Genomic DNA, 16,375 nt, shown 5'->3' with positions numbered 1-16,375 from the left:
GCTGACCCATCTTTGTGAAGCGCTTTGAGACCTGTGGATGAAAAGCAGATTTTAAAACCTTGGCTGTAACTCTTATTTGGTACTTTGTTCCTTGCATGAAGCCTTTGCCACAATGAGGTCTCAGCAGGAGTAATTAGTATAACTGCGCATATGCATATTTGCTAGCCTCTTTACCTGAGACTCTCCAAAGCACTTTGCTAGCCACCCTGCAATGCAAGGCTTATCCCCTTGTACAGTTGGGCAAATGGAGGCATACAGAGGTTAAAGTATGTGGCCAAGGTCACAAAGGGAGCCTGAAGTGGAGCTGGGAACAGAACCCAGCCTTCCTGGCTTTCATTTATAGTGCCTTGCTTCTTTGTGTCCACTGGCCTTTACCTGCTTCAGAACACCCAGGTCTGGTGCTGCAGTGCACGCGGAGGTCTTCCTGGGGACTGTCCAGAGTCCCTGCACGTTGCATATGTGGTTTAAGTGGTTGGGACTGAACAGTGAGTGTGTGTTACCAACTGTCAGAGCGGGTGTCCTCTCCCCTCCCACACCACTCCATGCACTCACTGTGCCCTTCTCTCTCCTTGCCTCCAGATGCGTACCACCAGGAAGGTATCGGTGTGGCCGGTGGCCTTTGTGGGCGGCTTGCGCTACGAGTCACCCAAGGTGAATGCAGCGGGGAAGGTGTATGGCTGGAAGACTGTTTTCGACCCCCACCGCCCGTTTGCCATCGACATGGCGGGCTTTGCTGTGAACCTCAGGCTGATACTCCAGCGATCTCAGGCTTACTTCAAACTGCGAGGAGTGAAGGGTGGCTACCAAGAGAGCAGCCTTCTCCGGGAACTAGTGACCTTGAATGACCTTGAGCCGAAAGCTGCCAATTGCACTAAGGTATGGACTCTTTCTGGTACATGGACCCACTCTTCTGCATCTATCACTAATCAAAATTGCAAGGAAATGCAGAAACTTGAAAAGGGAGCATAGGAACTGCCATATGGGATTAGATCTGTTGTCTAACCAGGCCAGTATCCCATCTCCAATCCCTCAGGGTTAGCCCAATGCCCATCCAGTCCAATATCCTGTCTCATGCAGCTGCTGGTACCAGATGCTTCAAGGAAAGACACAACCTGCTCCCCCCCCCCCCCCCCGGCCATAAATGGGTTATGAAGTAAAATACATAGTGGGGAAGTTTCATCTTAACCTCAGGGCCTTAGTGGCTCGCTTCTGCCCTGAGTGTGAGGGTTTATCTCCTCTATAAATGTCTCTGCTAGTTACGGTTACTCTACATCCTTACTGTTTACATGAATATCTAATTTTTTTTGGTCTCAATGTCCTGTGACAGTGAGTTCTACAGATGAATTATGCATTGTGTGGAAGAGCATTTCCTATATGAAATGTGCTGCCTTGCAGTTTCATTTTCATGTATAGTAGAGAACACCAAAGTGAATTTGCAGCTATGCTCCCGCTTCTCAAAAGACGTTGCAGGAAAGCATGGATTTAAGAGGGGTGAGGAGGAAAAGAATAATGTCCTGCATTATGCTGGGAAGCAAACAGGCATCCATGTGGGGTGTGGCGGCAGAGATGGGATCCAGGGCAGAGCTAAAGAGGCATGAAGCAGAGTTGACTGGGACGTTTGCATCAGACAGTCCATCTGCTCTGCTCACCCTCTCTGCTGCTCTGCCTAACAAGAACATGACAGTGACAATGTGTCCTAAGAGCGGAGGGAGGTCAGAAGTGAGATCTAATGCTAGGGTGAATGGGGGGAGGAGACATGTTGTGTAGAACGCACTCCAGATTGATTCCCTCTTAGAAAGGTAAATGGACAGGGTGTAGCAGGCAAGAGAATCCAATGTCAGGCCAAAGCTTCCTTGCAAATGCTTCGAGCCTGAAGCTGGCGCAGCAATGGCTATGCTGCCTCTAGAAATACACACAGAAGAGCAGCTTTTGATGTGAAGGTAGCTGTCAGAGTAAGGCATCGTGCTGGAAAGCTGGGGCGAGAGCAAGGCCAGCTGCGGTGGGACACGCTGTCAGGACTTTGTTTCCAGACAAGGGGGAGATCGTGTTCCTTGAGTCAGACAGGAGGCAACTTCTGTGCTATGGGCCAGGAACTGAAGAGGCGACAGCAGCTGAGATTAGGAGCGGGCTGTTTTCTCTGTGACATGGCAGTGGAGATATCACAGGGACTCGGTTTTGAGCCGGACGCACTGTGATCCTGACCAACTCTCGGCACTTCAGGTGTCCTGCTTTGCGTCTCTGCTTCCAGCTGCCACCAGCCTCCCTTCAGCAATTATCACATAGCTCATCAGCCCAGCGTGAGGTAGACAGAGACCAAATTCAGCAGAGGCAAAGCTCAGAGAATTCTACACAACAAGCGAGGGCACGACAGCAGAGATGCCTCCCCTTCTAAACACAGGAGCTGAGCAGTCTGTATGCCTGGAGAGTGATGATAGCAGGGTTTAGGGTAGCTAAGAAGGGGCAATGCGTGCTTGGAAACTTGACCTTATTAATGGGAACGGCTCTGCGGTGACCTCTTGCGGGGGTGGGTGGAAGGAGAGTAATTTAAGCTGTGCTGAGACCCTCAACATCACTGCTGGTGGGTGTAGGCTTGTTCAGAATCCAGCCCTGAGAGGAACGATGGTTCAGGGGTTAGGGCACCAGCCTGTGACCCCAGAGATCTGGGCTCCATCGCCTGCTCTCCCACAGACTTCCTGTCTGACCTTGGAAAGTGAAGGGGATAAAATCAGTGGCAGTTGGGCACCTAAAGGCCTTTGAGGATTGTGGCCTTAGCGTGTGTGCCTCAGTTTCCCATCTGTAAAATGGTACTTTTCTCAGCTTCACAGAGGTGTTGAGGATTAATACACTAAGGATTGTGAATCTCTCTGATATGATGGTTTCAGAGTAACAGCCGTGTTAGTCTGTATTCGCAAAAAGAAAAGGAGTACAAGTGGCACCTTAGAGACTAACCAATTTATGTGAGCATAAGCTTTCGTGATTATGCTCAAATAAATTGGTTAGTCTCTAAGGTGCCACAAGTACTCCTTTTCTTTCTCCGATATGATGGTTAATGGGGACTAGACAGGCACACAGGTAGACTGCCCTTTACCCGATGCCTCCTTAGATGTCCCCTGTGTGCTGCGCTGGTATTCATTTTTAACGCTCTCAACTCAAACACACAAACTGAAGCGCCTGCAAAAAGCTTATTTACTGGCCAATAAATAAGTCCTGTGTTGCTCTCCTTGGCTTAATACCTGCCTGAAAGAGTGGGAATGAAAAGAAGATGATCTTAACTGTGGGCACTGCAGGAATTTCTAGACAAAAGGAGGCAGCCAGCCCTGAAATCCCTGCCAGGAGCTGCAAATGCGGAGAGGAAAAAATGAAAAGAGAGCTTTCTCCATGGAGATGGGGGGAAGATGTGCTTCTCTGGGAGAGGCAGACTTTTGTTTTGAATGGTTTGGGTAGCAATTTATCAGTCACATTTAATTAAACGCCCACGTTCTGCCCCTTCTCCTGTCTCTCAGCTGCATTATGCACCGGGCTCCAACCTCAGGCTAAATCTGTGTGTTTGAGACTGTGTTTGGGTGATGCGGGTGAAGGAAGCCAGCCAGCCAGCCTGCTGCCTAGTGTTGGACAGGGATGTTTTGCTGCTGCTGCTTCTGAGGGGATTAGAGAGAGGCCGAGTATTTCTGGACAGAGAGAGCTAGTATTAGATGCCACAGTAAGTGTGACCAGCTACCACCAAGGCTACAGGCTAGGAAGGATGGGGTTGATGGGCAAGAGCGAAGCTTCCTCAGTAGCATCTGTGGAAGAACAACACTGCAGCTGTTGCAGGATTTGCGCTAGCTCTTTGAAGAGAAATAAATCCCTTCCCTACGTAAGATGGAGAATCTCGGTGAACCCTGGTTCTCGCCATGTATTTTCCAAGATGCAGAAAGGAACTGGCTCTTTTTTTTTTTGGTCACAGATCTGATGTAGCTCAAACTGGCCCTAGGACAGAGCGACTCCAGCATGATTCCACTGATGAAAGCAGGAGGCGAGAGGGGCTCCTGGGGAATAACTTCCTTCCTTCCTTCCTTGTCAGATTTCCTGTGATAAAGTGTGTGCACTGAATGCCGTGCAGATGGAGGGGGAGATCAGATCGGCAAACTCCATTTGTATTTGTTCTCTCTCTCTCTGTGAGCTGAGCAAGTATCTGCTAGGGCAGGTTTACCCTCCCTTTCTGCTTGAGTTATTCCCCAGTGTTTGGGACGCCAGTCTTACAGGGCTGCGCTTGTTTGGATTGATTGCAGATGTTCCTAGGGCAGGGGCTGTTCGATGCTCTAGCTGCCATTGGTCACACAAGGTCACATGCTCTTGCTTCTGGTGCCAGACTGGCTAAGCCTGACTTAATAATCAGGAGGAAAAGGCCTGAGGAAGCCCCTGAGGCTGTGACTCTAAGGCAGTGGTTGCAGATAAGCAGAATTTAGGCTTTGAATGGGGGACATGTTCAGATTTTAGCCATCAGCACCAGTGCAGTCTCCGAGTTCACATAGGGTTAAACTGCTGTCACCTGCACCAGGGCAGCTTATCCCAGTTATGCGTAGGGCAAAACTCTGGTGCAACTAGTGCCTTTGCTTAACTGCACTAGGGGGTTTGTGCTGGTGCAGTTACACCAGTGGCTGCGCCGGTATTAACTCCCTAGCATAGACAAAGCCTTATTTTAACCCTTTTTCTTTTCTGGGCCACACATGCTTTGTTTGAAGCTTCAACCCTTGGTCCCCTTAGGGCTTCTCTGAGCCTTACTGGATGGGGAAGGACATAAATCTTGATGTCAAAGTAACTATGGTCATAGCTATAGTAGCTACTGTCTGGTTCATTTGCCTCTGGTCAGGGTTTGGAGAATCCCCCTGCTATGTCAAGCAACATCCCATCCACTAAGCTATCCCCCTTTCAATGCAGCTAGGTCCTCTGATTCTTAAACTCAGTTACTGCCTGGGTTTAAATGCTGCAGCCATGTGTAACAGGAGATATAGCTGCAAGTTATCATGAGTGAATCCCATTAGAGATATTAAAGGGGGGACACCTGTGATTTGTAAAGTACTGTTCAAAGCGCTCATTGTGCCAAGGGCTGTTACAGACAAGTCTTTTTGCTGTTGCTGCCAGCACGGTAGTAATACAAATGTGAAAATAAGTTTTGAGACACGAGGGCAGACTTTAAAAGGCCTGTAGAACTACTGTATTAATAACACAGGTTGTATTTTTATGTATGATCCAAACCTTGTATATAGCAATGGAAATGCATTGTCCTCAAAGTTACAGACAGTTGGCTGAGAAATGAAAAGCTGTTTCTGTATTTGATTGTTGCTCTGTACTAGGTGATAATTCCAGTGACCTTACTGAAGAGCATGGTGTAAAGACTTAGGTAAGAGTTGTACAAAGCACTGTATATTATTTTTAGAAGCCCCTTGCAATCAGAGATAGGGAGCTCAATTTCAGTATTTACCTTGATGAAAAAGTACTATAGAAATGACCCCAAGCTCTGTGCTGTTGCGATTGCAGGGGGCTGGTGTAAAAGGCAAAGTTTTACAAAAAGGTTCCATTCTCTGGGTGGGGAAAGCAGCCCAGTCCAGGTTCTTTCCAGCTGTTGGAGGCAAACAGCTCTATTAATGTTGCAGAGAGAGATTCATCTCTGCTGCAAGTGTTGTGCCTGCTTAAACCAGAACTGAATTTAGCCTGCAGGCTTAACGGGAAGGCTGTGAGTAACAGAGAGCTGAGTATTTAACCACAGGCAAGAGGAACGTGCTGAGTTCATCCTTGGGAAGCAATACCATGCTCTTGCAGGTCTAAGGAAAAGCAAGCCAGCACCTTTGAGTACAAAAGATGGATCATGGAAGCTTGGATTATACATGCAGTGTATTGTCATAGCAACAAGAGGGGAGCCCTTACAAGGTAAGAAATATCAATGCAAACTGGGTTAGAAAAGCGGGAAGCTGTAGCTCTGAAGGGACCCAACTGCTACCATAATGCAGGTGCTAGGAGCAGAGGGATAAGTAGTAACCTTTATTTTAGTGTGGGTACAGAGTGTAAACCAGCTTCCAGCTCCGTCTGCTTAGACATTTTAATAGAGTGATTAGAAATCTTTTGTGTGAGACAATTTCCCCAAGTTAAAAATGTTTCTTGAATACGTTTCTCATTTGTGAAAGTTTTGATTTAAAGATTTTTCCTTCCCCTGCCACTTTTTCAGAGGAAAGCCCCAACAACTATCATTTTTAGAAATATAGTCAGAATCTGACAATTTTGAAATGGTTCCCTTAACTGTATTTTATCCAGTTCTACATTGTATACCACACTGAGATCAGTGCAGAACTGTTTAGCTCGCCACTATGAATTGGCTCAAATTGGGTTAAGAGGCTTTAACAGCAACAGACTAATATGCTTTGTCTGGCTAGTGTAAGTAGGGCTAAACAATATTAAACTGGATTAATAGGTCTTTAAACACCCCCCCCAAATGCAGGTAATGGCCCACTGCCTAAGACAGTGTAGAGAAGTGGAGGAACAGCATTTTCTGGCTTGGTCACTGCAGTCACATGGTGTGACTGCAGCTCAGGCCCTCGAGCAGCGGCAGCGTGCACTAATGCCCCTTGAGCACTTATCCAGCATTTTAGGTGGACTTGTACCTCCCCCCACTGAAGCATGTGCAGCTGCAGCTTGACCTCTATGAGCCGTACCTGAATTAGCTCACTAAAAATAGTGAGTATGCACAGTGTGGGCTTATGCAGCTGGTGCTGAAGCCCATGCTGTGGCATACTCACTTCCAGAGCAGGCAGGTGTACCTGAGCTGTGATTTTGATGGCCAGATGAACAGCGCAGAACATGAGGGGCTGATTGGTGTGAAATTTAACCTATTGGTCCCTAGTGTTTCCAGAGGATTTGATTTTCAGCAGGGTTACTCAGTGCATGCACCCCAAAATGTGCAAAGTAGACATCGGGCACTGAGGGTTGTGTCCTGCTGTCTCTCTCTGTGAGCCACTGTGAGAATCAGAAAAGAAAGGGAAGAGATCTCAAAGCAACAGTCACCCAGTCTCTTGGGGATGCTTTAGAAGAATAAATGGATAGTGGACTCCAGCTGTTGCTGACAGAAAAGCTCCCACTAGGAAGTAAGAGCCCCTCCAGTTCTGCTTTTTCAAAGGTACGGATGTCCATGTAGATGGTGGTCTGAACTGATGACTCAATGTTTCCTTCCTGTTATACCTAGTAGTTACAAGGAGTGTACAGAGCAACAAGGTGCCTTTCTATTTTCAGCCCAGCTATCTGTTGTACAGGGAGTGGATGATGCTGTTGCAGTGGCTTGATATGCAGCCACCAAGGATATGCCTATAGTGCAGCAGGAGTATAATAATTGCTAGCTCAGATAGACATACATGCAGTAGCTTTGATTAAGTGACCATGATAAAAATGGGGCAGTAGCCACAGTGGCACAGGCTGCGGCTTCAGCGAGCTGCCCAAATGCACACCTAGGGTCTTGAGACAGGATTAGGCTCTGGTGCTAGCCTCTGCATAGTGACTACACTTCTGTTTTTAGCCTGCTAGCTCAAAGTCACCACATACACACCTACCTGAGCTGGAAATTACATCTCTAGCTGCAGCCTTGACACTTTGAGTTGGGGTGGGGGAGCATTTGTCTCTGTAAACACAAACAAGAATTTTGATTCCAGAGTGATGAAACAGCCCAAAGGATGATAAGTCTTTAGTGGAGGTTGGTTGATAAATAGATAGAAGGAGCAGGTTAATGGCCTGAGACAGTATCCTGTCAAATGGGTAATTTTTGCACATGGTGCATTTCAGATGTCACTGGCCACAGGCAAATCTGCCTAAGGCTGTGAATGCACCATTACACTCTAGGGTATGTGGTTAAATAGCACTATTGGTTTAATGTGCAAGAATATTTGTTAGCATAACGCAGAGATGCAGCTAATGACTTCTGTGGGCTTGGTTCAGATTCTAGTCTGGCACACAAGGACGGAAAAACCCGTGCTGGTGAACGAGGGAAAGAAAGGCTTCACAGATCCCAACGTGGAAATCTGATGCTGCATGGCTGAGCGGAGATCAAACAGGTACACCCTCCCGTAGCTACCCAGAGGGAGGAGAGGACTGAGTGAAAAGAATGAGCACTGGAGAAATTTTTCAAGGAACGTGCTCTCTGAAAGCTAAGTTTGAGAGAGTAGAAAGTATGCGTGGAAAGGATGGGGTGATATTTAAAGGGAAATTATAGGGCCAAGGAAAGTATTTAGAACATGAGGGTGAAAAAATCTTGAGAGGATAATGGTCTGGTTAATGGAGGGGGTGGTGAAAGAAAAAAGGAAACCTGAAGCTAGAAGGAAAGTTTTAGAAGGAAACTTTACAATGAGGGTTTGTACACAAGGCAACTTACTGCATCGCAAGCCATGTTAATGTATAGCACACCACCTTGCCATGCAGTAAAAGACCATGTGGACCCTGCTACAGTACAGGGAAGTCCCACTAAGCTGCACTCTGGGCATTTCAAAGACTGCATGCTCCATTGGGACACAATGGCAGCCTGCACTGTTACAGCTGCTTTTTGTAGAGAGGACATCACTTTCTGGGGCTGTCACATGCTCCTTTTGCCAACACCCAAAAAACTATGTTCTCAGACAGGCTTGGGCCAGCTCCAAAGGACAGCAACTAGCTGCAGTGAGGCCAAGGGGTAACCTACCCACTGGTTGTCTTTCCTTTGCAGAAGATTGTCTCATCCTGCAGGCTCCTCTCTACAGCAGCCGCCAGGACGGCTCCTGACTTCCAAGTGTTTTAAATGTAAGAAAAACAAGCAAGTTCGAACAACAAACCATACCTGCACTGCTCAGACTCTCCCAACCTTCCTCCTGGACTCTGAACAGAACCGGGCCCTCTGGAGACAGAGGAACAGCACAGACCTCACCTTCAGTACAAGGTGCACAGCCTGCAGGATGCTTGGACTGGAAGGGGCACGATGCACTTGGGAGGAGGCCCAGCTGGAGCTGGTTTCACAGGGTGTCATAGCAAGGATGAGAAGGACCACAAGGAGTTACACCTTGTGTCTGTGTGCAACAGCCTCAGCAGCTCTCTGGCTGTGGAGAGGACACCTTTGCCCTTAATTTTGAACCTAGGTTATTCAGTATTTATTACACTGCACAAGACTGGGTTTTGGGGAGGGAGAAAAGCAAGGCAGGTAAGAGCTAACCACCAAGTATCTCTGCTCTTTCCAACTTGTTCCCCTTTCATCAGCTCTATGGCTTGGAGGGTGGTCTGACATACCTCTGTGTATTTGTATTGATTTGTTTACAGCACCTGTGACCATGTTCACTGTCCATGCTAACTAATTGGAGATGGGTCCTAATCCTCCATCTCAGGCCTATCTCTAGTGCTAACCTGACTGAGACAAGCTTTAGGTGTCGGGCTCCCTGAAGTGCGCACCTACCTCAAGAAGCGTTTTTTTAACAATATGGGAGGGAACCACTCAGCATTTCACTGAATGCTGCTGTTGTCTCCAACTCCTACCCTAGGTCTAATTTCCACTGATTCCTTCTTTACAGTGATCACTCAGCAACAAACAGACCCACTTCCATCTATTACTCCCCACCTTCTTGAGTACATTTAGTGTTGATATGTCCCATTTCAAAGCCACATCATGCTACCAATAAAAAGCCACTGGAGCAGTTCCATACCTGCTATTACTGGTGTGCTCTATAGCTCCCCCGACAGTGTCTCACTGTTACTCCAACACCTGACTCCACAAAGGGTGGATTGAAAAGAAATAATGTGAACAAAATAACCTTAACCCAAACAACTTCAAATACCTGAAACCATTGTGGTGCAAAGCTTCTTCCTGCAGGAGAGAGGTACTTGGGTGGGGTTTTTTTGACTGTTCTGTGTAAGGTGGTGAAGCACAGTCTCTATGGTGATGCTGACACACAAAAGGAAGTTAAATCAGTTCCTGTCCACCCCCCTTTAAAAATGGTTTTCCTAGATTGCTGCTTAGGTCTGGTAAGACTAAAAAAATCTAATCAATCTCCCATTCCTTTGGAAAAGTCTGAAGCACAATTTTACATGTGAATTAAGGGAAAAATGTAATTCTGTAAAGAGACTCACTTATTTTTTTAACCCTTAACAGTATAAAAAAAATACATGTAGAATATTTCTTGCAGAGTATTAGCTTCAGTGGGCAGAAATCACTCATTGGACTAATGCCAAATCTATATTTCCTAATATTTAAAAAAAAATTGTTTGTATTTATCAAAACAATCACTGGGGAAAAAAGTTACCTTCTTTAGCTGATAAGGTTCTTTAGTTTCCAATCATGGAAGCCTTGCTACATAGCTTCTGTGAAAACCTTCCTTTGTATTCAATGGCTGAAATCCAAACTGGATAGCAATGATTTTATGCAACTGGTATCCACTTGCATTTTGGGAACAGCCATTGTTAGCTCATGTTAAACAGCGGTGCTCTGCATCAAAGCAGGTTTATTCCACTATTATACAAGCCTCCCAAGTGCAGCCCTCAGGCTGTGAACAAAGAGGTATTTTCAAAAGGGATACAAAGTTTTCATGATATTCAAGTTGTTTTCAACTGATGTCCTAGCTGCATGTCTGTTTGTTTATTCTAATAACCCTGCTGGATTGCAGCCTTCCATTCTCTGTAGGGAAAAACTCCTGGTGAAATGCAAAGGACTAAGTCCTACAGACAACCCTGCAAATACAAATATGCTCCACTCTCCTCAGAAAGTCAGCTACAGGAGCCAGGCCTTTCCAGCTGGTGTGGTGGTTATTGCCAGGAGAGCTGAGCTACAGATGCTGCGGCGAGACAGGCACTGATTGGGACGGAGGATGGAGTGATTTACAGCTGCGCTGTCTGTTCTCAGTTTTAATTAAACTGTATTTAATTTGTTAAATAAAATTAAATATGGTTTTTAATGGTTAAAATTCCCTTGAAATTGATTGTTACTGCCATTGCCAGGTGGTTATGGTAGTGAGGTCTTACTGCTCTATCTAAATGGGGTTAAACTGCTCCCATAAGTACTGACCTGACTCCTCTAGGTCAGAGGACATGTTGGTTGCAGGAGAGATGAGCAGCTCTTGGACACAGCCAATTCTACACTGACAGCTACAGCATGGGAGTTTGAGGGTATTTAAACCATCTTCCTGTACCTTAAGTGGGAAAAAGAAGGTGAGCAGGTTTTCAGAGTTAGCAATGGCTCTTTTCAATATCTGAAATATTGCATTGAAAATTTCTGCAACATATGACCTATCAAACAGGGAACCCATCTGGAGATTGTCAGGGTGGGGAGTTATAACATAATCCCCACCCTGCTTCTTTCCCAGGATCCCTTATTCCGTTTATATCGGTTTTAAAACATCTGGGTCCTGTTCACACATAGGAGGACATTTTTCTCCTTTCAAGGCTAAATAATGCTAACCTTGCTTATGCACCTTTCCCCCTGAGGTCAATGGGGAGCTGTGGGCAAGTAATACACAGACTGTAAAGCAGTGGGCTCCTTATCCATTCCCCCTTCTGAAGGTTCATAATTTGCCTGAACTGGAACCTTAGGTTGACACAACAGTCCTGCTCTGGCGGAGCTGACAGAGGAGAAACACAGGTAACATTAGAAATTGTTTGGGTCTTTTTTCCACAGAAGAGAACCTTAGAATATTAAAAATTAACTGTTAACATCCAATCAGGATTCCAAAAACTGAACAAACAAAGCCCCTTCTCTACACAAAAAGGCTGTTTCAATTCTGCCTGAAAGCTCAGCACAGCACTCCTGTGTATCCCAGAAATTCGCTCCCCTTTTAATCAAACAAGAGATGCCCCCATAGAGTGCGTTAATCTCGGGCAGGGGCTGGGCTCAGCTCAGATATTTCCCTCCCCCACAACACCCTATTTTACTCCTTATCCCTGGATTGTCCATTACATCACAGCCACTGATCCAATCTGGAGAGCTCGATGTCCTGGGAGAAATTGATGGACTCACCTCTCAGGGTGCTCCAAGTCTATCTCCTAAACTTGTTGCCAGGGAGCAAATCCTTTACACTGGTCTAACAGAAATGAACAAACCAGTCTGTACTTGGACTGATGCGTCCCCACACATACACCAAGGAATATCCAAGATGAACTCAACGGGAGGCAGTTCTCCTGCTCAGTCCATATAGTGGGTCCTTCCTAGATAAGGCATATCTACAGACTGTATGATCCGGCCTGCAGTGTGCTCTTCAAAAACGATAATCTAGGGAATAAAGAGATTAGGGGTGGGAGGCGGGAAATCCCTTTAAAATGACAATCACTGCTCTTTCCAATGGGGAAATATTTTGGGACTTGAAGATCAAGCCTGAGTTTTGGGGGAGGATGCTCCCATTGAAGGGAATGTCGTCAATATACCACCCCACTGGTCCCAGTACGTACCCAAACTCCCATCACTTGACATCTTGGGCTGTATTAAGACTTCACAGCAGTGAAGAGTAAACACCAATCCCAAGTCAGGTGGTCTTGCTTTTTATTTAAGTTATGCTGCCCTTCAAATTCTATATACAATACTGATCCAAAGTCAGTGTTCACCACAGTGCCTTTCTTTTACTGATAGCCAAGGAATGGTGCTGCTCTAACTTGAATCTCACCCTCAGAAAGAGCTACCCCCCATGCTTTGTAGAGTCAGATTAAGGTGAGTTTTTAAGGCACTGAGCATTCCTAGCTAGCCTTAGACAGATGTGAGTCAGATAAGCATGTTTAATAGAGAGCCTCTCACCTCATTGTTCCCAGGCTGTAGCCAAGTTGCAGGGAGGTACAGTGTTTCCTGGGGTCCGATTTTCCAGTAGCGTCCTAGGTTCTCTCCATTGACAAACACAACTCCTTTTTCCCAACCCTACAAGAAAGATAGCAGAGCAGGGTTACCGAAGCAATTGCTCTCAGCCACTAAGACCCTAGTGTTCTTTCAGGCCACCTGCTGCTAGACATCCCTCTTCTGCTCTTAAAGCAAATTGTTCAGACAGATTTTAAACCCCTCATATTCCACTCCAATCCTGCCATTAATGTACCTTCTTACCTGAGGAGCTCTGTCCCCAAGCCGGATCTGCCAAGGGCAGTGGCCAAAAACCAAATGACTTGTTTTGCAGTAGTAGCTAGAGGCCCTCGTCAGGAATCGGGACCCCATGTGCTAGGTGGTGTTCGTAGCCTCCATTACTACAGTAACTCTCAATCTTTGGGATATTTATTCTCAAGACTCCTGGGAGTTCATTCCCCGTCTACAAAACTGTGACGAGACACAGCGAGAGTAAATGATTTGCCCACAGTAATATAGGAATGCTGTGAGACAGCAGGGAAATGAACCTGCTCTTTCCAAATCCGAGGTTAATGTAATAATTACCGGACCATTCTCCCTCTTACAATTTGAGCAGTTTTACGAATAAGTCAATACTGCAGCCCTCATCGGTGTCGCATCTGAGGGCCTTCCAATAGTGCATGAAAGCACTGAGACTAACCTCTATCATGTCTGGTTCACTCTCTCATCCTCCCCAGGGGTTTTGTACTCCTGTTGGTACTGCAGTACCAACACCGCTGAGGGAGAGTAAGCTGGTGCATCAACAAGAGAATCGCTGCTTGGGTCCATTGGCAGGGGAACTTTTGCCCTCAGTTACCCCTGTGCAACCACACGAATGATAATGAGGCTGGAGATGTACAACTTTGGTAATGAGGTGCTGGGGGCCACCATCTAAGTGCAAAGGGAGTTGGGGCAATCCCCCTGCCTCTGCTAGTCACCTGCTCTCCGGCTCCTGTCAAGTCATTTCTGCTGGAGATGAGTTAGCCCTGAGGCTCAAAGTAATACTTCTAAAGGCAAATGCTAAACTCTTCTAGCTTTGCTCTTCTGAATGGGCCAGATTACAACAACAAATAGCAGGTTTATTAAAAAAAACGAACAAACCAAATCGCCCTTCCCAAGGAAAAATATCATCTCCTTCAGAGCCTCTTTGAGGTCTTCCCCTACCATTTCCTGCACCCTTTTCACGCAATGCCTGTTCATCATCATGCTATAACTATCTATATACTTTGTCTTGTAAACTACACTGAGACCTGAAGAACAGAGATTGCCCTGGGGGACTGAAATAAAATCCAAGAGGAAGGAGTTCAAGATTTTAACAACGCACACAGCACTTGCTGTACACAGACAGCGCCACTCTCAGACCCCATGTCCGAAGGTTCCACAGCACTGTCCCTTGCACAGAGAAGGGAAATGACTTGACTCAGGTACTCAGAGGTTTGGGCTCACAGCCACTAACCCTTTGCTACCCGAAGAGGAACAGCACCTAATTTATGTAAAGCTGGGCTCATTACTAGCTCTGCCAGGATGCCGTTAGAGGGGCAGGCCAGAATCACCCACGTTTGTCTCAGCAGGGCCTGTGATGGTGGAGGCTGTGTTTAACTGAACATGCCAGCTGGCAGTTTTAGGAGCAGACTTCTATGAAGCCTGCGTGGGTGGCCTGCTTTACCACAGACCCATGAAGCGTGCTATGTGGTGCTGCCGCTGGAGTGGTTATGCCAGGGTCTCTCATCAGCCATATGAAAAAAACCAGACAATAACTGAGCGACTCACCTCGAGTTTCAGGAAAGTGTCCTGAGGCAGATACTGCACTTGCAGGTTTCCTCGGAAGAATGCAGGACCCACGGCGTAATCCGGGATCGTGCTCCAAGCAGTTAGACCTCGCAAGCTGTGAGGGAAAGACAAACACGGTTAACAAAAGGAAAGCAACTTCCGGAGAGGAGCTATTCATGGGCCCAGGGCAGGCCTTAGGATCACTTCAAACAGGAGGCCACCCTAGGGGACCATTTGTTTTGTTACAGTGAAGTAGCTATTCACTTTCCTGCCTGAAATGTGCAGCAGTTGCTGCCCACTGGCACTGGTTTAGGGACAAATACTCAGCATGGGGACGTGGTTGTTCATTCAAGGCAGGCACCTCCTTACTTCCCAAGTTAATCCCCTGGTGAGAGAGATCTTGGCCTTCACCTTTCTCTGTCAGCAAGGTGAAGGTCTCCACTGTGAATGCAGTGAGACGTGCTGCTACTGCTCTCTCTCTGTTTTGCTAGAAGTGAAAATCCCTGCTTCAGACTCACTCATTTCTCATCTCACCAACCACACTGGCTACCAGCCTGTCTCCTGGTGCATCCAAGGTGCTAATCTTAAACTACAGAGATCTATCTCGGGTATTGCTGGAGTGCCCGCCCCACACCCAAGGTGTTGTCGTAACAGCAGAAAACAGATGGGATACTGACAGACCCTTGATTTGTACTCTGCATAGGCAAGTAGTTAGGGACAGTGCATTCTTAGTGTACGTCTACACTGCCCCCCGCAAAAGTGTTCTGAACTCAGGTGACAATGGTAGTGAAGGCATGGCAACTCAGCTTTTAACCTGGTTCAAGAGCCTGGGGCAGAACTTGAGTGGCTAATGTGACTGAGAAGCTTGTCTTCAGTTCTCTTTGAATCCATTAGCTAATGATGGTTAGTTAACTCAAGGGAAGAACACACACTATGCTGATGGGCTCATGGCTCTGGAAACTCTTCCTCCATTGGTCTGACCAAGCTAGAGCCACTTTCAGGGTATGCTCAGACGCTCGTATCTGCGCCCTGAGTAAGTGGCATGAGAGGCCATGAGCTTCTTCTGAGGCTTAGGAGTTTAAGTTGACTTTGATCCGGTTCTGCTCTCTATTTTGTAGCAGGTTTTTAAAAAGACTATAAACATGCCCAGAGGCTAGTGATATGAAGCAAAACACGAGGCCCTGTGATCTAACAGATACTTCCCTGGGAAAAGCTGTTCAGGCTTCACTGCTTAAAAAAAAAAGAAAGAAAGAAAGAAAAAAGAATATGCTGGAGGTGAGGCTGCACACTCAAGGCTTGTCTATATCCTGAAAATACTGGTTTTACTAGACTGCTACTCTTAGTGGCACCTGCCCCTAGTGCAGATGCACTCAAAGGTACTTTCTAGCAGTGTAACTTATTTCCCTTCCTGTACAATTAGAGGAATAAGGTATGCCAGCATAAAAAGCACCATTTATACAGATATAAACTCCACACCTGGGGTTGTACCAGTATAACTACTGGTAAGAGAGTCATACCCTTAATCAAAATAGTTTACCAGTACAAAACCAGTGTATAGACCAGACCTCACTTCAGCCTTCGCTCTGCTCCCTTGTGCACAGGCATCACGAGACTGGCTTTAATGTCTCCAGCACAATCTAGCCTGATGCTGAACACTTTACCAGCTGGCCTCAGGTACTGAGACAAAGTGTCCTATGGAAACTCTCCCCCCCACACAGTTTATCGAGTCTGCTGGAGTCCTTCCTCAATCCCTTCCCTTTTTGGGCAAATCTTCCCAGG

The 16,375-nt window shown here is 46.5% G+C and overlaps 2 protein-coding genes across 11 annotated transcripts in view; one reads left to right on the top strand and one right to left on the bottom strand.

Annotated features, from left to right (window-relative positions):
• The window catches only part of B3GAT1 (beta-1,3-glucuronyltransferase 1), an 84,883-nt gene extending 73,946 nt beyond the window's left edge, over window positions 1-10,937 (top strand). For 5 of the 7 annotated variants that reach the window (XM_043533919.1, XM_037882361.2, XM_037882362.2 and 2 more), the window contains one exon: window positions 580-2,871. In XM_043533919.1, coding sequence (XP_043389854.1) covers window positions 580-969 — 390 coding nt within the window. In that variant the 3' untranslated portion in view covers window positions 970-2,871. Of the gene's footprint in view, window positions 1-579; window positions 2,872-7,959; window positions 8,076-8,719 lie in introns of those variants that run through there. The other 2 variants (XM_043533920.1, XM_043533917.1) reach the window with 2 other exon arrangements.
• GLB1L2 (galactosidase beta 1 like 2) overlaps window positions 10,163-16,375 on the bottom strand; it is a 48,166-nt gene continuing 41,953 nt past the window's right edge. For all 4 annotated transcript variants that reach the window (XM_043533914.1, XM_043533913.1, XM_037882359.2 and 1 more), the window contains 3 exons: window positions 14,597-14,711; window positions 12,755-12,871; window positions 10,163-12,238 (listed from right to left, as the gene is read on the bottom strand). In XM_043533914.1, coding sequence (XP_043389849.1) covers window positions 12,152-12,238; window positions 12,755-12,871; window positions 14,597-14,711 — 319 coding nt within the window. In that variant the 3' untranslated portion in view covers window positions 10,163-12,151. The remainder of the gene's footprint in view (window positions 12,239-12,754; window positions 12,872-14,596; window positions 14,712-16,375) is intronic.

The sequence above is a fragment of the Chelonia mydas genome, chromosome 22, assembly GCF_015237465.2.
Source record: "Chelonia mydas isolate rCheMyd1 chromosome 22, rCheMyd1.pri.v2, whole genome shotgun sequence".
Classification (NCBI taxonomy): domain Eukaryota; kingdom Metazoa; phylum Chordata; order Testudines; family Cheloniidae; genus Chelonia; species Chelonia mydas.
This window is presented reverse-complemented; position numbering and strand designations above follow the sequence as displayed.